Source organism: Martes martes (genome assembly GCF_963455335.1).
Source record: "Martes martes genome assembly, chromosome: 14".
Lineage (NCBI taxonomy): Eukaryota > Metazoa > Chordata > Mammalia > Carnivora > Mustelidae > Martes > Martes martes.
Window position 1 is genome coordinate 43,111,880 of NC_137902.1, and position 24,492 is coordinate 43,136,371.

The 24,492-nt window shown below is 44.4% G+C and overlaps 1 protein-coding gene across 1 annotated transcript in view; it reads left to right on the forward strand.

Moving 5' to 3' along the window:
- GRID1 (glutamate ionotropic receptor delta type subunit 1) overlaps positions 1 to 24,492 on the forward strand; it is a gene marked incomplete at its 5' end in the record, with an annotated part of 686,402 nt that overhangs the window by 640,255 nt on the left and 21,655 nt on the right. Inside the window, one exon of the mRNA XM_080823657.1 lies at positions 4,727 to 4,922. Coding sequence (XP_080679783.1) covers positions 4,727 to 4,922 — 196 coding nt within the window. The remainder of the gene's footprint in view (positions 1 to 4,726; positions 4,923 to 24,492) is intronic.

Here is a 24,492-nt window from a genome sequence, read left to right on the forward strand (position 1 = left end):
TCTGGTGTGTTCATGGGAGTCGGCTATGCTTTCAGCTAGGGGAGACCCCCCAAATTACCCATCTGAGCCAGGAGATAGAGAGGAGCATCTCCCCTTGGTCTCAAACCCAGTTTCAGTAGGGCACAACTAAGTGAAAGATATTGGCTCAGTAGTAAGCTTAGAAATAGGGCCAAGCTTTGCCATCGGAGGATTCCAACACTAAACGTTGTCAAAAGATGAAAAAGCACGGGGGTAGACAGCAGACTACAGGGACGCAGGGTAAGCTGCAAAATGCATATTCTTGCAAAGTGACACTTCATTAGTGAAGGCAGACCCAGACAGGGCAGCCTAGGGAAGATGCTTTTAAAGACTTCCTTCCCTAATACAAACGATGGGGTCATGAAAGCATTGTATGGTGACAGATGGTAGCTCCACTTGCTCTGAGCATAGCCTAATGTATAGACTTGTTGAGTCACTGTGTCATACACCTGAAACCAATGTAACAGTGTGTGTCAACTGTACTTCACTAAAAGTAAATACATTAAGATATCCTTCCCTGGAAGCTTCTGCCACCCAGGAACTCACTGCTTTCCCAGGAAAACCTCTGCCGGGCAGTTACCATCGCGGTTCCCCCAAAACAAGGGTCCATATGGCCTGCCCATGGTGTGTTGGTGTCTCCATGCTCGGTCTGGGTTCCAACTTCCTCAGGTTGTCACTTTAGGCCTCCTGGGTACCTAAAACATGTACTGTTCACAAGGTGACCCCTTGCATGCCGATGAAGAGGCATTTGCATGTACCTTGACAACAATATGGAAACAAGAAACAGGCTCCCTACTGGGGATGCATTTGGGCAGATGCCAAGACAGGCTTCAATCTCATGAGTCTAGGAAAGTCTAGAGAAGCTGCTTGTCCTTGGTTGCTTCTATCCAAGCATGACCATCACCACCCCATCACTGATGACTCCTTTACACCGTTCTCTTCTTCGACCATTTGAACTCTTTATTGGCAGCCTAACAGAAAGGCTAGCATCTTTAAACATTGCCTCTGTGCCGGACATACTGTGATCCTTAATCTTCATGACACCTGTGAGAAAGTTCTGAGTTAAGAAAACTAAGGCTTCAGTTGGTGGTTCTGAAACCTGCATGCACATCACGATCCCCTGGAGGGCTGTGAAAGCGCAGATTGCTAAGTGACCCCCAAAGTTTCTGGCTCAGTAGTTCTGGGGTGGCCCAGGAATCTACATTTCTTCGAGGGTCCTGGGGGATGCTGATGGTGGGACTCTGAGGACCATTCTTTGAGAACTACAGGTCTGCCTCGTACAGTGAAGGTATTCACAGGCAGGATTCACACCCATGCCTCTATGATTCAAAAACCTCCATCATTTGAGCTGATATGAAGTGCCCCATGGTGTGTGTCCTAGAGGGACCCCCAGTGCCTTCTTGGGTAATATCTTGTCTTGCTGGAACGTCTTCCCCCTTGATTCTCCATCCAGCTCCCTCCACCCATCCTTCACAGCTCCGCTTAACATTTCCTCTTCTACAAAGCGCTTCCATAGCTCTGGCCCTAGCCCACTGCCCCTCCCCCATGCTTCCAGGATCCCCCAGGCAGAGCTCTCCTGCAGTTTGCTCACGTTGTTTCGTTACTGTTGGTTTACTTCTCTGACCATCCACCACCCCCCCATGAACCCCTCGAGGATGCCCACCATTCATTCCTTGCTCTCTTACCAAGTGACTGCTCAATGGAGCTGTTGATGGAACCACTAACTGGTTGAATGACCTCAGCCAGGGGCAGCTTGTTTGGTGGAGGTTTATAGAGATAGCCCCTGTCACAGACAGATCTGCATCTCTCTGTGGTGGGGGTGAGTGGATGCTTCCTAGCACTTGCTGCTGAAGAGATTAATTGGAGAAACATGCTAACTTAAGTGTGCTGGTGCTGCCTTCTCCAAGCTAAGCATCTCTGGCTTGTTCAGACAGGTGTCCTATCTGGTGTGCGCATCTGTCTTCCCCTGCCTGCCAGAGTTGGCTTGGAGCCTGGCTGGCTGGCCTCTCCTCGTCCCCTTTATTCCTCCACCGGTGTCCCTTCCAAAACTGTACCCTCTGATGAGAGAATGAGTGCCCCAAGGAGATGATGGCTTTGGCATATGAATAGTTGGGTCCTCCTGCCTGAACCTCCAAGTCCTTTGATAGCATTATCTACTCTCAGATACGATGGTGGTACCTAGTGTGTGCCAGGCATGTTAGTGAGCTTGCAAGCTTTCCTTGAAAGAGGATGTGTGTGTCTGAGATGGGAGAGATCCCTCTGCAATGACTCGTGGCTTTGCGGGGTGATATATGGAGGCCGTGGGGCTGAGCCGTGAGGCCGGCCCAGCGAACGGAGGTGGTGTTGGGGGGCGGGAACAATGAGGTCTACTGGGACAGACTTGGACATAAAGCCATAAACATTCGGGCTGCCTACTTGTCATCCAGAGATGATCCCTGAGCCTCTGGCCAGGGGCACCGTCATGAATAACTACTAGGGGGAGAGAGGAACTCTCCATTTCAAATGTGGGGATGGAACAGTAGTGCTGAGCTCCTTGGCAGTTAGGCATTCAAGCCAGACTCATGGAAACTGCAGTAATTTAGAACAGTTCAGTGTTTAGACTCAACTGTGTAATTCATCCTGATGTTTCCCATTCATCAAAGCCTCGTGTTTGTTTGTATTACCATGAGAAAAATAAAAAACGTGGGGAAAAAAGATCCCCCCGCCTTTCATTACAGGCAAATTACGACAGAGTTACAACCCTTGGGGCCCTTCAAGCAAAGGAACATCTTGCTTCAATTAGATATAAATAATGAACAATAATTAGAAAGATTTCTTCATCGAATTTGTTATTTTATGTTTCCTTTCATCTGTAATGTATTGAAACAAATACTGAGCTCCGTTTCTGGGCCATGTAGCAGGGCCTAAAGGAACTCCACGGAGTGTCTCTCCAAAGCAGGAGGAAGCAGCCATCACTGGTTCTTCCAGGAGCGCGCTGCGAAGACTGCCATCAGCCCTGGGTCCCGCACCACGATGCAAACCGGAAGTAACCTTGGGTCCAGCTCTCCAGCTTCTTACAGTCTGCTGTGCAGAATAATTGTTCCTGGTGACTGGCCCCTGAGTTTGAGTCAGCTGCTTAACACACATCCCCTCGGTTAGTCATAACAGTAGCCCCCTACCACAGGCTTTGCTTCTTGCCCTAAGAGATTCGGAAATTGAAGCACGGAGAGTTTAGCTAACCTGCCAGTCCTGCACTGTCAGCGATGGGGGAGCTGCGACGTAAGGCAGGTGGTTGGACTCCAGAGATGCAGCTTCTGCTCACCCTGGTATGCTTTGCTCGGAAATCACAGTGCTATTATGCTGCCATAGAAACCACGCAGGGCATAGATGGCACGGGGAGGAAAGCGATGGCCATGGCTTTGCGTGGGGAAGGGGAGCACCGAGATCTTCTGGGTGTTTGCAGAAGAACATCAAGTAGATAAGTGAGATAAAGGGTTCCAGTCAGAGGAAGCACCATGGCCTGGTGCTATAGAGGGGGGACTATGTGGGATTTCTCATTTCAGCCTTGGCTTTGGGGCTGCGTGGAGACAGAAGCAGTAGCTGGAGATGAGACCAGAGGATGGAGGGTTGTGTAGATCAGGTTGAGAAGATTGGATCTCCTGGAAAGGGTGACTGAGGGAAAGGTGGAGATGATGATCCTGGTTGGTACAAAGGAGAAAGAGATTTCCAGAAGAGAAATAAAGAGTGATTAAGTTGGAGCCTGGACAGAGAGAGCCTGGCTCACCACTGAGCATTTGGGGAATTTTTGTTCTTTTTGCCATTTGATTATGTATGTAACATCCTCTCAGCACAGTGAACCAGGTGGTGCCCGCTAAAGGCAGGTGAGGGCTTTGTGCCAAGTGGTCCTTCCCAGTGTGACTAGTGCCCCCACCCCAAGCTCAGACATCTGCTGGGGAGCCTTCTGGATGTGCTTCCTCCCTCCAACATGCACGTAGCTTGAGCTACCTGCTTCTCCTTTGCATAAAACCAACCCCGGGCTTTCAGAAGTGCTTTGTTTTATCTTTACCATCTTTTAATAATTGCCCACACCTAAAAATCAAGTCACTTCATTTAAAAACACAGATTTCTTTATTGGAAGACAGACTGAGGGGGAGGTGCTCAAAATGCAGCAATTGGGTCGAAATCTAGAAGAAATCTAGAAGAGCCACAAACTTTGGAGGAGACCCGCCTCTTCACGAGAATAACCTGGCGTGTCTCTGCCCATGCCAGTTCTAAGTGGCAGAGACTAGACACTGTCATCAATCTTACCAACATGTGTTTCCTTCCGGTGCTGTAGGCGTTGGAGTTGGAGACTTCTAGTGTCCAGCCGCCCGTGTTGCTCTCTTATACTGTGATTGTCTGTATGTGTCTGTGGCTAGACTATAAGCCCCCTGAGGGCAGGAATGCTGTCTTACAGATCCTTTTGTCCCTTGACCTCAGCACAGGAGCTGATTTTAGGTGTTTGGTAATCTTATTGAATTAATCTACACTGAGGAAATATACCTGTGTTAGGATTAGGCCCTGGCAAGTTACAGTCTGGGCCGAGGAACTGGAGCTACTTGGGGTTTGGAGTGCAGAATGGAGAGAGTGGGCCACAGCTGGGCTTGGTCCTCAGGAGAACCTTGCAGCCCATTTATATCCCTGCAGTGGCATCAGGTACCCATGTTTCACTGTCCTTTTGCATTTTCAGGACGTTCCAGGACCTCTCCAAACAAATTGATATATCTTACGGCACTGTCCGGGACTCTGCTGTGTACGAGTACTTCCGAGCCAAGGGCACCAACCCCCTGGAACAAGACAGCACGTTTGCTGAGCTCTGGCGGACCATCAGCAAGAACGGAGGGGCCGACAACTGTGTGTCCAGCCCTTCGGAAGGCATCAGGAAGGTAGGCGGGAGGTGGCCACCTGGCCGTGTGTGCACTGTGACCGACTGTGGGCACTGTCATCTCCAAGGTAGGGGACACCTTCCCAGAGCATCTCCTTTGAGTCACCCTGTCACCTGCAGGGTGATCCGTCTTCAGCCAGTTGGACAGAAATTTCTCACAGGCCTGTGAGTGTCCATAGGAGATGTACACGTTCTTTAGGTAAGATGCCCATTCTTGGCAACAGAAGCAGAGAGCTGCTCATTAGGTATCTTCTAAGTTTCCAAAGGGTCAGTGAAGAGCAGGCAGATTAAGCCTGAGGCATGGACCTCCCTCCTCATGGGCTCGTGGTATGGAGGTTCAGAGGGACCTGCCATCCCAAGTGAAAACACTCAGCCAAAGCAGAAGCAGAGGAGCAGGTGAGAGGTGGAGGGACTATGGGGACAAGGTTGAAGAGTGGGCAACCAGGGGTTAGAATGGGGAAGACCACACATAAGGGGCGGAATGTCCAGAGCAAGGGCTGGTCAGTTGACCTGGCGTATATGTGAGACTGTGCTTCAGCAGAGCGGTGTGCTTAAGGGGTGGTGGGAAGGGCAGCAACCCCAGGATGGAGTCCACAGTGAGGGACCCTGAAGGAGCGCAGGGTGAGAGGAAGCCAGGGCCAGAGAGAAGGAGGAGGCAGAAAACCCATCGCATGCTTCAACGGTCGGTTAGACTTTGCTCATTTATTTCACTGAATTGCCCACAGTGACCTGAATTAATCATCACTATCCCATTATACAGATGAGGATCAGAGACATGGGGTCACACTCCTAGTTAGGGTCTGACGCCTGGGGTTCCAAGCTGTGTTTGGCATTTATCCACCTTGTGCTTGCAGAGCCCTTAAAGGAGGAGGAAGATGATGGGGTGAAGGCAAGTGTCATATAAGGAAGCTACTGGTGGTGGCGTCCTGCCCAGTGACCCTTATCTGTGGTAGCTGCTGTCCCTCAGGTCCCCAGTGAATGGTGTGAGAAAGATGTGCTCTCTGAGCAGACAGGCAGTCCAGCCTGCCTCAGCATCTCTTCCCTCCCCTTCTGTTCTCACAGAGCAGTTAGCTCAGGATGGCCTCTCCTTGCTGTTTAGCTGCACTGAGCCGCAGGAAGTGTCTGGGCTCCGAAGCCTGACACGTGTGGGCGTGAATCCCAGCGCCACACTCGCCAGCTGTGTAAATTTGAGCACACCACTCCTCCTGTCTGGAACCTCTCAGAGTTGAGAGATGTCCATTGGGGGTCTCCTTAGAAACTTAAAGCCCTCGGATGTACACGTTACGGTTGATACCACAACCAAGTGATAACAAAAATAACAGAACGCAATATAAATGCATTATTCCTGTCCTGACAAGATTTATTAAAATCTCTTTGTTTTAGTGAATTACAAAAGATGGCGCTCTAGCCTCCAGCTGCTGGGTCTTCTTCCATCCCTGACAGTGAATCTTTGTGGCTGTAGGTGATAATGAATATAAAGTTGCCTTGAGGCATTTTACGAACGTAAGGCCTGGGTCAAATGGGTTTTGAGTTTCCGCTCTCTGCTTTCTTTGTCGCTCATAGAGAGCAGATACTCCCATCCACATGGGATTCTTGTTATGATTCAGTGCAACAGTGCTATGAAGAGTTCTTCTAATAAAGGAAAAGATGGCTACTTTTGACTTTATTAAACTTCTGTTCATTGTAAGACAGTTTAAAGAAAAAAAAAAGACAAGTCACATACTGGGAGGGGATATTTACAGTGCGTTATAACCAAGATAAGATTAATATCAAGATTATGGGAAGAATTTTTATAAATCTATAAGAAAAATTCAAACAATTCAACAGGAAAATGAGCAAAAGACTTGCACAGGCCTTTCATAGAAGATATCATAGGAAGAGATGTTCAAAATCATTAGTGATGTAGGATATGCAAATCAAGACCATAAAGATATATCATTTTACACCAATTAGACTGGCATAAAATGAGAGGTGGTGGAGAGGACGCGAGTAACAGGTGGTTAATTGCAGGTGGGAGTGTACCCAGTACAACCACTTTGGAAATGAGTACACTCTTCTCTTATAAAATGTAACATTCATATACCCTATGACCCAGCGAGGCCACTCTGAATATCTACCCAAAGGAAACTCCTGCATGCACTTCAGAAGTGAGAAAGGTCAGGGTAGTATCGCTTATAAAGTCAGAACCCTGGAAACAATCCCAATGAGCCTTAACAAGGTGAAAAAAATATGACCTGCAACGAAATGAGTGGCCTACAGCTTCATGTAATAGCACAAATGAATCTTAGCAGAATAACATGGAATCTGAAAAAGCATCAAAGGCAGTTTTATATGGGTCAACTAATAGAAAACAACATACTACTTAGGACCCATTTAAAATGTATGAAACACATGCATGCACACAGCCAAAGTAAGGATGAAATACAAAATTCACGATAGTGGTTAATGCAGATGGGAGAGGCAGAGCAACGGGGAGGAGAGAAGCAAACAGTCGAATGTAAGTCAAGGTCAGTGCTAGCTTTAGATTCACAGGGTCTAAATTCTTTTTTTCATTTCTCATTGTAATAAATAACTAATGAGTTAATTAAAAAGAGGGCCATTCCTGGACAAAAGGATGGGTGTCCAGAACCCAGGGTTGTGATGAATCCCACTTAGTGCACTTACCTGCTCTTCCAAATAAGTAAGTCCCGACCAAGCCAGGCAGGGTTTGGCTGCCACAGACACAAGGCCCTCTTTGTCCTTACAAGCTCCCATGTGCCTGCTTTGTCTTGCTCCTGATGTACCATAAGAGAACAGACACCACCACGGAGCCCTCTGGAGGGTGATAAATCTAGAGATGGGTCATTGGGGAAATATCTCCTCGTCATCCTACTTAGCCCTCGTCCGTTGCTGGCACATTAGAAATCATTCACCCTCTGGCGATATGATGAAAACCATGTAAAAAAGGGTAAGTAGTGGAAGATGCAAAAGAAAGAAGTCCTTAGAAATGCCTAAAGCTTCGGGGTGCAGAATCTAATCTCTTTTTCAGTACATAGGATGTGTTACTTTTATGACACCTTCATTTTATAAACCCCAAACCAGCTTTGGGGTCACAAATCTCCCTCTTGCATTTGGATCTCTAAGAAAAAAACTGACTGCCAGCACTAGACAAATGTTAAGGGTTTTATAACTACTGTCATAAAAGTGAGTTTATGGTATTGTCAGAAAATGGAGTGTGCTGCATTTTTTTACTGGAAGGAGAGCTCAGATTTACTCTCAGATCCTCTTCATGCGCCTGTGTGGGGGTTGGGGGGAGCTCCTGCCCATAAATGCTTAAGCAGTGCGGGCAGCTCAGCAAAGGTGAGGAGGGGCGCCCCCAAGGGGCGTTGCTGGAAGCTTCCTTAGCAAGGGGAGGATGACCTCACTTCTAATTTCCAGTTACTCTTTGGTGACTCTGGCTCCATTTCTGGAGAGTGCTTGGTAGTGGAGCAATGTCTAATTGGTCCTGAAGTCAAGGAGCTTGGTGTAGAGGGTAACCTCAGAGAGCTGTTATGTTTTCCTAGGGAGTGCTGCAGCTTTTAATGACTTGAAACCAATTTAGGTGGGAAATTGCTTAGCAAGAGGTGACTACTTTTCCACAGTCTCAGAACTAGGGAAAGGGATTATGTCATGGTTGTCCCACCTCTGTGACCCATGCCTTCATTCTAGTGGCCCCTCAGACAAGGAGGGGGCAGCCCTTTCTGGGCTCTGGTGAGGAGAACAGGAAGGAATTCATGAGACAAAGGAAGTTTTATTTATTTATTAAGAGCCCACAACATCCAGTTTTTACAACAGACCTGCCTGGCACCCAGTAAGTCTCAATAAATAGTGGGTTGTCCCTAAATGAGTCATCTGTTTGCTGTCTGCCTGAGCAGAGACACGTAAATCTGAGCTATAGTTGGTGCCACCAGTTAGCAGGTTACCCTCCATGGATCCCTTGACGGGAGGGGTAAGGGAAGTAACTCTGGGGTCCCTTGCAGGCTCGTCTCTTCATAGCCTTCTCTTGAGAAAGAAACCATGCTGGTCCTCAGAAAGAGGAAAGAGGCTGCCTTCCTTTCTCTCAGCCACCTGCTCCTGTCAGCCATGACGAAAGAGTAGACTAAGTATTGGCGAATATGGTCCATGGGCTAAATCTGGCGCATGGTCTGTTTTTGTAAATAAAGTTTTATTGGGACACAGACACACACTTTCATTTACATACTGTCTATGGTGTCTTTCCTACTACTTCAGCAGTGTTGAGTAGTATATATTACATGGCCCTTTTAGAACAAATTTCAGGACCCCTGGTCCAGAGCAGTGGGTGGGCCAGGGATCTTGCCCCTAGGTCCGTATCATCTAAAGGCACATACACCTATCCAGTTGCTCATCGTCTGGCTCTCTACCATCCAAGAGTGCATAAGCACATCAAGTAAGGAGTCTGCCTCTTAGTCCTGCATCATCTAACAGCCCATAGACACATGCAGTAACACATTACTTAGCTCCAGGCCACCGAGTTGCACATTGGCATGTCTAGTACTGTATCATCTTAGCTTTGTACCATCCAGTAGCTTACAGGTTCTGCCTACCCACTGCCCTTTCTTGTCCTGTTCAGGTCTAACTCTAGTGGCCCAGGACTTCTCCCTCACTACGCTGGGACCCAGCTGTGCTCCTGGCCTGGCCTAGACCCCCCCAGAAATCTGTTGAGCAGTCTCTGTGTTTCAGGCACTGGGCCAGGTGATAGACATATATTATTCTTTTCATCCTAAACAAATCTCTTGATCATCATCATCTACATCATGTAGAAATGGCACCTGAGGCTCAGAGAAATGAAGAGGCTTGCTCAAGGTCACACGGACCTGAGTAAGTCATGGCACAGTCCGGGCCAAAGCTCATTCCCACCTTGCCTCTTCGCACGGGGTAACACTCCCATTTCTGTGCCTCACGGTACCTCTGCCCCTTGCATACTCTTTACTTGTGTTTTTATTTCCCTCCCTCTTTTACACCGGAGTAATGAGACGCGTACCCGAGCCCATTTTTAAAAACCTTACCTGCCCTTCCATGCCCTAGCAAAGGTTTCTTAAGTCTGATTTTATTTTTTGGTTTCCAAACTACTGAAAATATCAAAGAAATTTTGAGATGCAGAACTGGGCTAGCAAGTGGCTCAGATTTTTATGATAATAACTTAGTCACATGAAATCAGACTTTAATGTTGTTGGTGGAATTTTTTTTCTTGAGTTTGATCAACACTATCAAGTAATATCCAGTGTAACCCAATTTCGGTGCAGTGCTGGGGCTGACCTAGCCTGCCTATTTATTAAGCCTTTCCATAAATCAGACCTAATGTTTAATAACATTGTCAACTAGAATACAATGTTAATAGTTCAAATGTCAATCTTCGCAGCTCATTGAGCTCTTTGAATAAATAGACAAGTAGCTTGTTTTAGAACTGTTTAGAAACAGTATTTTTCAGAGGGAAGTAGCTTTTGAGTCCAGCAGTCCTAACAGAAGGTGGTTTTTTCCACTCAGTAAATATCGCTGAGGTCATAAAGTGTGAATGCAAATGCAGGAAGAAAGCAGGCCCACAAATCTTATTTATTTCCACACTGATCTAATGCTTGCCCTGGACCAGATTGGGCATCACCCAACAGCCCCTGCGTTTTGTCCCTTCCCTTGCACTCTGCTCTATGGCAAGGGTTATTTCCTTTGCATGCACCCTCTGCGGAATGTCAGGGACTGTACTGTGTGGCAGAAAAGGATAGGGTTGGGGACCATACCCTGAGGCTGGTAGGTCCTTCTTGGGTTCCCCAGAAGGACTGTAGCCTGCCATAGGAGGACAAGGAACGTTGGTCCCCAACAATACTCTTCATCTGGGAGGAGCATGGTGAGGAAGTATCCTGGTTTCATGGCCTACTGTATGTTCCTACTGAGGAGAGGGAAGAAGCTTCTGTGGAATGGTAGTCCTTTGCATTTGGGGGATGCTGCATGCAATGATCAGGAAGATTTGGTGAGGTTGATCAAAAGGAATGTTGATGTGGGTCTGGGCCCCCTGGAAAAGAGACTGGTACAAACTAGGCAGCCCTGTGCAGAGGAAAGGAGCGACATTCTTTTGGCAGCGGCCATGGGCCTTATAGGCACGTATTTTGTTCTTTCTCTGCTTCTGAGTCAATGCAGGCCAGAGATTCCATATGCCTCTTTCCTTCTGAGATACTCACATTGGATAACTATTCATCTCTATATCTTTTCTACTTGCTCAAAAGCACTGTATCCATTTGTCAAGTTGGAAAGTCTCTTCTCTTTATATGTTCACTTATTTACTTACTCATCCATTCAAGAAAGGTAGTTTGAATAGCTTAATGCCTAGGAGTTTGGAGATGTGAATTGAAGTTTCACTTTTGACTTAATTTAATCTGTGGCTTGTCTTCGGTCAAGTGAATTCACCTCTCTGAGCTATCTGTGAGTCTGAGAAGGGCCTTCCCAGATTAGTTGTGAGCTTACCAATGCATTAAGCAGACAGTGTCCAGTATGGTAACATGAGGTTGTCTTTTGGTAGACATCAGCAAACTGCCTCAGCACCTACTATTTATTAGGAAATGAAGATAGAAAATAAATAAAGACAAATAGTACATAATCCTTTCATGAAGCGTAACTGACAGAAAATGAAATTCACATGTATTAAGTGTTTGTTTCATGGGTTTAGACAATTATCTACAACTGTGAAATCAACACCTAAAACAAGCTATAGAAACTGTTCATCATTTTGGAAAGTTTTCTCATGTCACTTTCTGGATACTTCTCCCTACCCCGAGAAGCAACCACTTACAGCTTTCTAGTAACACAGATTAAGTTGACCTGTTCTTGTAATTCATGTAAGTGGAATAATATAAAATGTATATATTTGTGTTCTGTTTCTTTCACCCAGTGGAACACCAATGGGATTTAAGTTGTGGATATCAGTACTTCTTTTTCTTTCTTCCTTTTGAGTAGCATTCCATTGCATGAATAAATCTCAGTGTCTTTATCCACTTTCCAGCTGACATACATTCAGCTGTTGCCAATTTGGGGCTAATAGGAGTGAGAGTGTATGATCTTTTTTTTTTTTTTTTTTTTTAAAGATTTTACTTATTTATTTGACAGACAGAGATCACAAATAGGCGGAGAGGCAGGCAGAGAGAGAGGAGAAAGCAGGCTCCCCACTGAGCAGGGAGCCTGATGTGGGGCTCGATCCCAAGACCCGGAGATCATGACATGAGCCGAAGGCAGAGGCTTAACCCACTGAGCCACCCTGGTGCCCCGACTATGATCATTTTTATACAAAATCTTTTGCGGAGATATGTTTACACTTTTCTTTACCAAATATAGAAGAGTGGAATTCCTGGATCATGGGGTAGATGTGTGTTTACCTCTACAAGGAATGCCCCAGGTACCTCCAACTCTATTTTATACTCCCACTGGTAATACCTGACTTACATACTTGTAAGCTCCAGTTGCTGAACATCCTAACCAACATTTAGTGTTATAGTGTTTTTGACTGTAGACAATTTGGTGGATGTGAAGGATGGTTCTAGGTAGTTTTGCCACAGACATCTTGCTGCAAGCATTTTCATTGCAAACCTTTTCGCCACATAACGAATTGGCCGTTGGGCAGTTTTGCCATAAAAGTTAAAATAGCTGGTGGACAGTCTGGTTTCACTTCTCCATTGAAAATTTTTCCTTTTTTATATTATATAAATCTTAGCTAGCCCTCATAATGATCTATATAAATCTCAGCTAGCCCTCATAATGGTCTATACAGTAACATGTAGAGATAATGGTCTTAAAATAGTGTATGATGATAAATCCGTATGTTGACTTGATGGAAAATAGTGATGAAACTTACTGGAAGTGTGAAATAAGGGAGTGTAAAGCCAGATTGCGCTCTAGACTACACTAGAAAATGATGACAGATCAGTTACAGTGATCACAAAGCTCAGTTACAAATGCATTACAGCCTTAGCATTTCTTCCACATTTTCCATAGAACTTTGGAGCATCTGTCAGTGGACATGTGAGACTCTGCCAAGAAGGAACAATAGTGTAGAAGGCTCTCATCATGCAGTGCAAAGCTCAATTACAAATATGCATCCTAGTATTTGGAAAACCGATATCTGTCTTAATGAAGGAAGAAATTAATTTTATTAATTTTTTCATGTTTCATTATGTCCTTTTTAATGTCCCTCTTTTCTTTTTCATTATTTTAAATTTTACAGCAAAATTCCCTTATAGCCAATTAGCTATGCGGTGGAAATGCTTTCAGCAAAGATGCTTATGGCAAAAATGAGGACATGGTGAAGGATATCCCATTTTTTAATTGGCACTCTTTTGGTGGCTAATGATGGCTAGTACTCTTTCATGTGCTTATTGGCCATCTGCATAGCCTCTCTCTCTCTCTTTTTTTTAATTTAAATTCAATTAGCCAACATATAGTACGTCATTAGTTTCACATAGCCTCTCTCAAGCAGTGTGCGCTCAAGTCTTTTGTTAATTTTTACTGGGCACTGCAGCTTTTCATTATAGATTTAGATGAGTTTTCAATATATTCTAGATATAAGTCCTTGATCAAATAGAAGTACCGCAGTTATAATTTCCAGTCGGTAATTTGCCCATTCATTTTCTTAATGGTGTTTTTTTAAAGAGTAGAATTTTTAGATTTTGATAAAACCCCATGTACCAGGGTTTTTTTTCTTTTACGGTTTTAATGCTATTTGTGTCCTATGTAAGAAAGTTTCCTACCTTAAAGTTGCACATTTTCTTCTGGAAGGTTTTTACATTTATGTCATCTATTTTTGTTTGTATTTATGTTGCATATCAAATTAGTTTTTGTATATGGACTAAAGAAGTGGTCCATGTTCTTCTCCCCCCATACATATATCCAATTGATCTAGCATCATTTATTAAAAAGATGAAAAATAAAAATGTGTTTACTTAACAAAGAGAATAGATGTGTTGATTGAAAATTAGCTGGCCGTATATTTTTTGGTCTATTTCTGGATTCTTTATTCTGTTCCATTGATCTATATATCTATTCTTATGCCAGTATAAAAGTGTCTTGATCACTGTAGCTTTATAATAATTCTAATTCCTTAAATCAGGTAGTGTAAGTCCTCCAACTTTGTTTTTCTCTTACAAGAGTATTTGGGCAATTCTAGGTCATTTCCATTTGAATCTTAGAATCATGTTGTCAAATTTCTTAAAAAATCCTTGAGATTTCGATAGCTATTACACTGAATCTATAGGTCATTTGGGGGAAAATTGATATCTTCACAGTATTGAGTCTTCTAATCCACAATCTATTAGTCCAATAATCAATTTCCTTTCAAAACACCAACTTTTGACTTTATTGATTTTCCTGTGTTATATAGTTTATTGATTTCAGATTTTTTTTGTTGTTAAATTTTTTTCTCCTGTTCACGTTGGTTTTAATTTGCTCTTACTTCTTGCTTCTAAATTTTGAAACTTAGACCATTGGATTTTACTCTTTCCTGACATAAACATTTAAAGCTATAAATTTGCTTCTGTGCACTGTTTTAGCTGAATCCCATGGGTTTTTATGTGTTGTATTTTTATAATCATTAAGCTCAAGACTTATATAAAGTGTCAGACTTAGTCTTTTTCTTTACGGTGTCCCTGTTGAGTTCTGGAGGGGAGCAAATGGCTGTGATTTAATGTGGGAAGAGGTTATAGAGACAGAGAGTGGGTATTTATTCTGTCTAGTGAGGTTGAGGAAAACTTCTTAAGGTACTTCTGTTGAGTGCACATTTACAATCCAAATGCCTCAATTCCTTTTCAGTTTTGAGGATACAAGGGTGAAAAGGTGAGAGAAAACTGGCAAGCAGGAAATCAAATACAGAGAAAAATAAAGGAAACCAGAGCGGCAAAAAAAAAAAAAAAAAAAAAAAGACAGTTGAATGGCATGCATGCAAACAAAACCCATTTTTATTTCTATTGAATGTATAATTTCTCATAGGAAAGTGAAGGTAGGCTTTCCCTGCTGAACCGTTGCTGTCTGCAGAACCCTCTCTGGGGTCTTGGGCTTAATTCTGAGTGTCTTGGCCATGTAACAATATACCTGAACCATCTTCATTCGCATGCTTTAACTGTGTGGCCCAACCTAACTTCAAGTGCTTTAAGGTTAAATATTCCCAATCCATGCCAATGTTTAAAGTAATAAGAGCTTTTAAGAGGAAATCTTAGGTTATACATGTATAATTTAAGTGTAATATATCACCATTAAGAAAAGCTTGAAATAGTCCTAAGAAAATAAGCAGAAAAGAACCAGCCAAACTTCTTTTCATCACCTAAATAAGGCTCCAGGGATTCTTGTGTATATTTATGTCTAGTCTTTTTTGAATCTCTACAAAGAATTTATAGAATTGCGATGTTATAGAAAAGATATTTTATCGTGTATTTTTCTAGTACTATTATAAAAATGCATAAATTATTTTAGTGGCTAACTAATATTTCATCAAATCAATGTAAAATAATTTACTTATTTTCTTCTTCATTGTCATTTGGACCATTTCTAAGTTTTCTCAAACATGTATGTGTGTGTGTGTGCGTGTATACATACACATATATGTATATATATGTACATATATATGTGTATATATGTATATATGAGTATATATGTATATATATAATTTTTATTTATTTAGTTTTTTTTAAATTAAAGATTTTATTTATTTATTTATTTATTTATTTGACATAGAAAGAGAGGGAACACAAGCAGGGGGAGTGGGAGAAGGAGAAGCAGGCCTCCCGCTGAACAGGAAGCCGGATCCCAGAACCCAGGATTTTTGTTTCCTTTCTTACTTTATCCATGGCTTTCCTTCTTTCCACGGGAGCCTGGGGCCATGTTTGGATAATCAGGAGATCAATATAACATGATGGCTACCATTAGAGAGACCTAGGACGGCTCAGGTGCGGTGTTGGGCTTCTGCCACGCTTTAGCTCAGGTATGCTTTAACACAACCTGTTTATTAATGAGGAAACTGAAGTTCAAGGAGGACAAGGGACCTGGAGATCAATCTTGAAGTCAGTTTGACACCCAGGGTTTGAGCTCAGTACCTTTCTCACTCCAGCTCCTGTGTCATTATTTGTGGCACGTTGCAGAAATGGAGGGAGAGGCATGATCAGAGTAAAACTTCGGCTCCTGCCTTCCTTTGGCTCTTCTGGAAGCCGGAGTGCTTCCTTTCCCTCTCCCCTCCTTTATACGTCCCCGTGCTACCTGCTGCTTGGAGTATCATTCCCTTTCTTGGTTGGCTAGGCTAATTCCTAGGTATTCCTCCAACCTTAGCTGAAGCATTCACCCTTCCAGAGCTCCCCTCTCCATGCCCCACCCCAACACCAGGTCCTCCTACCACCCCCGCCCAGGGGGCAGGGCGAGAGGCTCCCTTGTCATTCCGTGTATCCTAGGGTACAGCTTCATCAGATGCCACCCCATCCTTAGTGCCCTACTCTGACACAGCCCCCACTATACTCAGAGGCTTCTTAGGGTCAGGCCTGTGTCTTAATCTTCTGTCTGTCCTCAGGCCCTAGGCATAGCCACAAAGCACATGGACATCCATGTGCTTCTATCCTCTTTAAAATCAAACAAATGCTCAGTGAATAACAAATGAGAGTGTGTAGAAATGTGGGCATGTGCATCTTTGTTCAACACAGACGAGCAGGATTGCTGGTACCCAGTTGCGGAGAAGTCAAGAAAGGGTGAGGAGGGGCCAGGAGGGCAGGGGTGGGGGGGCTTAGTCAGTCTCCTGGAGCAAGTTCCCATACAATTGAGTAAGTTGGCCCCTTCATAACGCCCTACTGCTTAATTCTGTTTGATGATGATTGGTTTGGGATAATACAGTCCAAAGATCAAGGAAAGCCCCCACTGTGCCTCTCTTCTTAAATTACTTTGCTTTGGGTTTTGAGCATTGCCAAGCAAATCTCGTTATGAATTCTTCAATTACTTTCTTTTGCGATTTTAATAATTTGGTAGGGTAAGCTCTGGAATTAAACCAATATCTGTGCCATCATGCTAACTTTGATTATTTTCAAACTCCTCATTAGAGGAGTGGGAGGATGTTTACTCCCCTTAAATCTGATTTTATTTTTTCAGATTTGCTCTGCCCCATAATTTGCTTTGTACCCAGGTCTGATATGCTTCACCTTAGTGCTGGCTGTAAATGTGGGCTGATTCTGTTCTATTTGTTCCACTGAGCATTATTGCTTTGGGTTTTATGATTTAAGTTTTTACATTTTGAATTGAATTGTTTTGTTATTTGATTACATTAAAATCAAGAAGCGATTGCTGATGAAAACAATTTTGATTTATTGTGTCAGTCAGATTGTTGGCAATTTTTGTTTAGCTTATTTTTATTTCCATTTTGTTGGTATAATGTTGTTTGTGCAGAAACAAAAAGAGAAAGGGAGGGCGGAAAATAGCTTTCATAAAGAAATTATTCCATGTGGCATTGTGCTTCTGTACTCTATCTTCACCATTGATGTCATTTTGTGATATTTCCATTTTGCAAATGAGGAATACAAAAACACAAAAAGGCTGAACAATTTGTTCAAAGATTATCAGACTCTTTCTCTGCCATCCACGTGTTCATTATTATTACTACTATTACTACCAGCACCATCAGCATCACCATCATCATCATCATCAATAATATAAAACCTACTTGAAGGTCTCCTGGGTAGCTCAGTCGGTTAGCGTCTGCTTTTGGCTCAGGTCATGATCCCAGGGTCCTGGGATCGAGTCCCACAATGAGCTCCTTGCTCAGTGGAGAGCTTGCTTCTCCCTCTCCCTGCGGCTCCTGCTGCTTGTGTGCTGTCTCTCTGATGGATAAATAAATAAAATCTTTTAAAAAAAAACCCTATTTGAGTAGAAGTAGTGGTTTTCACTGGATGTAGAGCTCTAATGAGGAATCTCTTTATCTTCCAATGTAGAGATATTAAGATTGGCTTTGAACCTGACATTTTAAACTTTTAGTATGTGTTTATGTATGTGTGTGAGACACACACACACACGCACACAGAAATAGAGACAGAACAATGAGGGATAGATTAACTTAAATCAGAAATGGTAATAAGAACAGTAAAAACTCTGAAGATCATGCCTTCCAAGGATCAGATAAAGGAACCAACCAGAAATGGTGTGAAGCCTGGTAAAGACAACTCTGAGCAGAGAAATTTGGTATCTCTAGTATTCCAGAACCTTCGTCTGGAAGAGGTCTCAGACACATTCTGTACGGCCCAGATCTCACACCACAGCTTAGTTACACAGGGAGTGATGAGAAGCAATCTCTGCACTTTCTAGTAAGGGTTCAGCATCCCTGGGCGATGTGACAGGCTCGTATTAGGCAGTGCCCCTGCCGGACCCCTCTGGTGGCGAATCTTTCTGATTCTTTGACTTTACAAAGCTGTACGTCCTGCCAGGTGGAGCTCAGAGTTTGTTCTGTGAGGGATGGGAGTCCATTTCAATCTCTTTGGTCAGAGTGTGACCTCTTTTGTAGCTCCTCAAAGTGCTTTCAGGCTATTGTGCGAGCTTTTTCTCTCAGGGCTGACATTTCAGCAGAGGCCATAAAGGAATACCTCAGCTGTAAATGGGGTTGGAGAATGAGACTCTTCTACATAAAACCCACAGAGAGGGCCTCCCAACACTCTTAGGGGTTGTCTTTAATATTAATTATGATCACACACAATTTTACTGCTTCTGTCTCCTTCAGGCAACAGTCTGAGTCGCCAGTTCCCAACACCTTTTATGGCTAAAGAAACAGTGAGAGGAAGTGGCTTGCAGATGGCAAAGCCACCTGGCCTCAGGGGTTTAGTTTCATGGGTCTCCTTTGAACTTTGTCTCAATGAAGTCAAATGCTCAGTTAAAGCAGCGTTTGTGTGGTGAGTAGAGTGCAGGATCTGAGTTAACAAGAACCAGGTTTGGTTCTTGCATCCCTCTGGTGCCAGAGGGAGACCTTGGTAACTTAACTAACCCCCAAACAAAGTTATCTCCTCTGAAAAATAAGAATAATCATCCTGGGTCTTCTTGCAGTTACAACAAAATTTATTTATTTATTTATTTATTTTAAAGATTTTATTTATTTATTTGACAGACACAAGTAGGCAGAGAGGCAGGCAGAGAGAGAGGAGGAAGCAGGCTCGCTGCCGAGCGGAGAGCCCCGATGCAGGGCTGGATCCCAGGACTCTGGGATCATGACCTGAGCCGAAGGCAGAGGCTTTAACCCACTGAGCCACCCAGGCACCCCGCAGTTACAACAACATTTAGAGGTGATGTGAAGGGATGGGTGCGATGCCTGATAGAGTGTATTTTAACAACGTAGTTCTCAGAGTGTGGTGGTTGGACCAGTAATGTCAGCACCGTCCAGAACATGTTAGAAGTGAAATTCTCGAGCCCCACTTTAGACCTAACAAATCAGACACTGAGGGAGAGGAGCAGGGTGGAGATTACTAATCTGTATTTGAACACACCCTCTGAGGGATTCTTATGCCCTCTTCAGTTTGAGAACATGCATTTGAACAAGGGGTGTTTATTGTTATGATCGTTGTTTTATTAGTATTAATATCTTATTTATTCCTGAATCTTAGAAAGTGACTCTTAGAGGCCCGAGGGTGGCCTTTGATGCTGTCCCTGAAGGTCAGCCTCTGGAGGAGTGAACAGGGTGGGGAGGGGCCATCCTGGTGGGGTGTACAGGATATATCCAGCCCAACTTGCTTTGATTCAAGACCCCAGGCTTCCCAGATCCTAGCATTCATGCCATCAGTTCTTGACTAATCACTTTATGCATATTTATTCAGCACCAACTGTATTGCAGACATCATGCTAGGGCAGTGAACAGGACATGCCTTACCTTCCTTCGTGGGTGTGTGTGCACACACGCACCTGTGCACACGGGGAGTATCTGCATGGTCCTAGCTCGGTGCTTCTCCATAGGACGTTTAACTGCATACTTGTCCTCTGTGCTGCCTGAATTCATGTATTTTTTTTGTTTATTTTTGTTTTTTAAAGATTTCATTGATTTATTTGACAGACAGTGATCACAAGTAGGCAGAGAGGCATGCAGAGAGAGAGGAAGGGAAACAGGCTCCCCGCTGAGCAGAGAGCCCAACTCGGGGATTGATCCCAGGACCCTGGCATCATGACCTGAGTCGCAGGCAGAGGCTTTAACCCACTGAGCCACCCAGGTGCCCCAAATTCATGTATTCTTGAGTCTCTCGGATGACATTTTTCATTCTGTATTCTTTCCTCTTTGTGATCTATTCTGTATCTAAGCGAACCAGTTCACTCTTTCTTTTAGATCATTCTTAATCTTTCCCATGGAAAAACTCAGATTAGATTGTTGTTTATCATGGTCCTTGGACAATTTAAAGTTTTGACAAATCATTGAAAATCAATGTGTCCCTTTGCCCTGCTGGGAAGGTTGTTTATGAAGCCACTGGTTTTGCTGATGGTATGCAGTTTGAGACTTTGAGGAAGGAGCCATTGATCCTTCTAAGTTAGGACTTTTCTTCCTCCTTTGTACTGAACCAGCTCCTTCTCCCTTGGAGATGTGAGAAACCTTCTCCCACGAAGACAGTACATGATTCACTAAATAAGACTATTTCTCCCAGAGTATTAGAGGCCCAAAAATGGAACACAGCTATAAAGCTTTCATAGGCTTGGGTGCTGGAGGCAGACATCATTAACAAAACCTTGGCCAGAATCTGGCTGCAGAAGAGAAAAAAAAAATCAGTATGGTGACAGAGACAGCTGCTCAGGTGGCCCTGTGCCACTCTTCAGGGCTCCTGAGGTAGAACTTCTGATGTGGGAGAGTGGAAGGCCATTTGCAGTCAAGGTGACCTGGGGAGACATCCAGTCTCTGTCAATAGCTGATTCTGTGGTCTTGGGCACGGTCCTTTTTGAGCTTCAGTCCTCTTGGGAAATTGACAGTTTGTGCTGTGGAAGTTTATCCCGGACTTTCTAAGAAGAGAATGGCTGGGAAAGCACCATGTAGAGTACTTTGCAGGAAGGAGGTATAAAGTATAAATTACCTTTAGTGTTTGTTTTCAGTAGTCTTGCTCTTTCAACTCTGTAACTTCCGCTCCTGTTTAGGGCCCCGACCTGAGACCCTAGAGCCATAATACTCTCCCCTTTGTAAGCCTGCTCTCAAAAGAAGATCAGAAATTAATTGACACAGAGGTCTATACCGCGGGATCTCTCAGCTTTACCACACATCAGCACTGCCTGGAGAAATTATTAGATGGTTGGGCTCTATTCCCAGAGTCTCTTCTTCAGTGGGTCTGGTATAGACCCTGAGAATTTATATTTCGTTTCAAGTTCTCCAGTGATGTTGATGCTATAGATCCAGGGAACACACTTTGAGAACCATTGGTCTATGTCATAGACTTTCAGGATGTTAAAGCCTGGACGATCTTAAGGACGATCTCGGCTCATCTTCCATTTTTACAAATCAATAGTGAGTTGGTGGCTGGACCAAGACTGTGACCCGGGCTTCTAATTTACCAGGTTGATGACTGAGGATGATCTCAAGTGTTATTTCCCCCAAGGCATTTGCATTTTAATGAGGGTCCAAACTCAAAGCTATAAGGATGATGCTGGTGATGATTATCATGATCATGATGACAGTATCTTATTGTTTGAGTTCCTTCAATGCATCAGACACTTTCCATGTTGTCTGCTCCCGTGATGAGCCTGTGAGGTGGGCTTGCAATTCCTGCCTTGTAGATGAGGTCATGTAGGCTTACTTTCGGGTGGCTGGCCAAGGGCACTAAGGGAAGGCCTGGCCCGCCTGTGTCCAGACCCTTGCTCTCACCGACATAACATGCCTTGCTCCGTGTGAAATGGAGCTGAAGATTCTATAAAGGAAGTTAAGGAATCAAAGAGAAGATAATGTAAGAGTAAGGACATTGGTAGCCTGAGGAATTACATGCCATTCATTCTCTTTACCCTTGTCATGCTCCTCACAACTATGTTACTCTAGGATACAGGAATACCAGGATGGGACAGGCCATCATTGCAGACATCTTGCAGGTGTAATGTTTGGCAATCAGGAGCCATTTTATGCTGCTGTAGCCTCAAGACATTTCCCTTATCCCTGTCCTCTCATACAGGTAATGGACAACATCACTGGGGCCACCATGACAAACCTATAGCATTGCCCTCTTACCTGAGTTCATGTACACACACACACACACACACCCCCAGAAGATGGCCTTGCCGCCTCTTCTGTTGTGTGATCTCATCATCTAACTCTATCCTATTCATGCTAGTCTGAAGCCAGGAGCCAAATTGACTGTGTGCCCCATGGACACTTCAGAAGAGCAGGCGTAATGCTGATTGTGGGAATGTTCAGTTGCCCTCTCCCCTCCCATGGAACCTTCCTGGTTTGCTTGCTTTTGCTGGTCCAGGGGCTGATCCAGACAAATGGTCATGATCACTCATTCCTTGAGTGGCATGGTTCCTTCCAGTCTCCTGAGGTTGGCTTGTGAACAGCTCTGAGAGTCCTACTGATTGTCTGCCCTGCATTGGCATGTCATTTGGGACAACCTATCCATTGTTCTGACCAGGAGAGGCAGGCTCCTTACTGGCCGATAGTCTACTTATCGTAAACCCTTTGTGGTTCTCCAGGTGCTTGGTACCTGAGTTCACTTCTCTGCTCCTTTCCTATGGGCTGTGGTGTTCATACACACACACACACACACACACTCTCATGTATGCACACTTACACACACACATACCCCACACGCTCCCACAGAGCATGTCGATGACTTGGTCAAGGTGCAGGAATGACTGGTAGGGGGTGAGGGGGAGTGGGTGGGAAGAAGGATGTTCTCTTAAGAGCTGACAGATTGGTCTCCTGAATCAGGGTGAGGACTGCAGAAAGGAGGACACGGAGCTTGCACTGAGCCCTCACTATTGCTGGACATGGTATATTGGGCCTGTAATGTCACACCCAGCATAGTCCTCTAGGAAGCCGTTATTAGTTCCCAAGATTGCGGGTTCACTGAAGAGCTGGGATGTGGCCCTGTGTTTGTCCATGTCTAGAACTCTACTCTGTTCACTACGCTGTGCTGAGGGAAGGAGACCAGATTGCTAAAATTTCCCCCTTGGACAGCTGCAGTCACAGAAGAAATGCTTGCTGAGCTGCAGAAAACAGGCAACACAACAGAATGAAAGAAACCGCCAGAGGTCACCTGTGACGGCCTCACCCCAGATGACCATTGTTGGTATTTGGTGCTTGGTTTTGATTCTTCCTAAACACAATAATATTATTTTTATGTAATGATTGAAAAAGGATACCCAAGACAAATACTCTAGTGTAACAGATGCTTTTTCACTATGCAGCATAATACTGGTTGCCATTTATTTAGCTTCTACTGTGTGCCAGGTAAGGCTCGAAGCACGTCCCATGTATTGAGGGGTTTAATCCTCATTGGAATTCTGTGAGGTACAGACCATTTCGCATCCAGGAGAACCGAGCACAGAGATGTTAGGCAACTTGCCTGCGCTCACACAGCCAGCAAGCACTGGAGCTGGGATTCACATTGATACGGTCGGAGTTGAGAACCCAGGCTGGTCCTTGTTTACCGTGGACGGCTGTTTCCCTTAGCAACCAACGCTCTCTTAAAACTCCGTTGTAACGGTGATGTAATATTCCATCATTTGATACCATCATTTACCCAGTTGATTCTGAAGTGTTGAACATATAGATTATTTCCAATGCTTGCTATTTTAAATGGAGTGACTCTGAAAATCTTTGTACAAACATCTTTTCAGAAACTGAATAATTCCTTAGGATAAATCCCTAGGGGTACAATTGCTGTGTATGCACATTTAAAAAATGAATCTCCCCACCAAATTGCCATTCCAGAAACATCATGCCAGCCCACATTCCCACCAGCAGACTGTGAAATTATCCTTTTCTGCCTAGATGATCTGGGTTTTCACTGTGCACTTTGTGAGTTGCTACAGTGCATAATGCAGTTGTCCCTGTAGCCGGGGTCCAGGCTGTGCATGGCAAGGCACTGACAGGTTGTGAATGAGACCATGGGAGCTAAGACTTGGGACTCTTGAGAGGACCAAGCTCTGCTTTGTTGGGGTGAGAGGTGGATGCAAAGAGAGGCACTGGGCGTGCCCCTGGATGGTGAACCAGAGTCCAAGGAGTCCCCAATATCCTGGCAGCCCCATCCAAGGACAGATAGTATGGGTCCCCGTGATGTCTATTTCACAGAGTTTCAGCAGTTCCATAAGCCACCTCTGTTTGCAAAGCTGGAGAAGTCCAGCTCCGAGCACTCTGTCACCAGCAGCATTGCCCTGGGATGGGATCAGCGGGCAAGGACACTGGGAGCAATGTCCTCAGCCATCCTCTTCCCAAGTCCAAATGGGGCAGAGAGGAGAGCCCAGGCTTCTTTGGAGCCAGAGCCACAGCGACCTCACATGGACCTGGCTCTGCTATTGGTAACCTGGGTTTGTTTGGGGCAAGTCACTTTGTTTCCCTGAATCTCAGTTTCTTTGTCTGTAGAAGGGGATTAATGTTC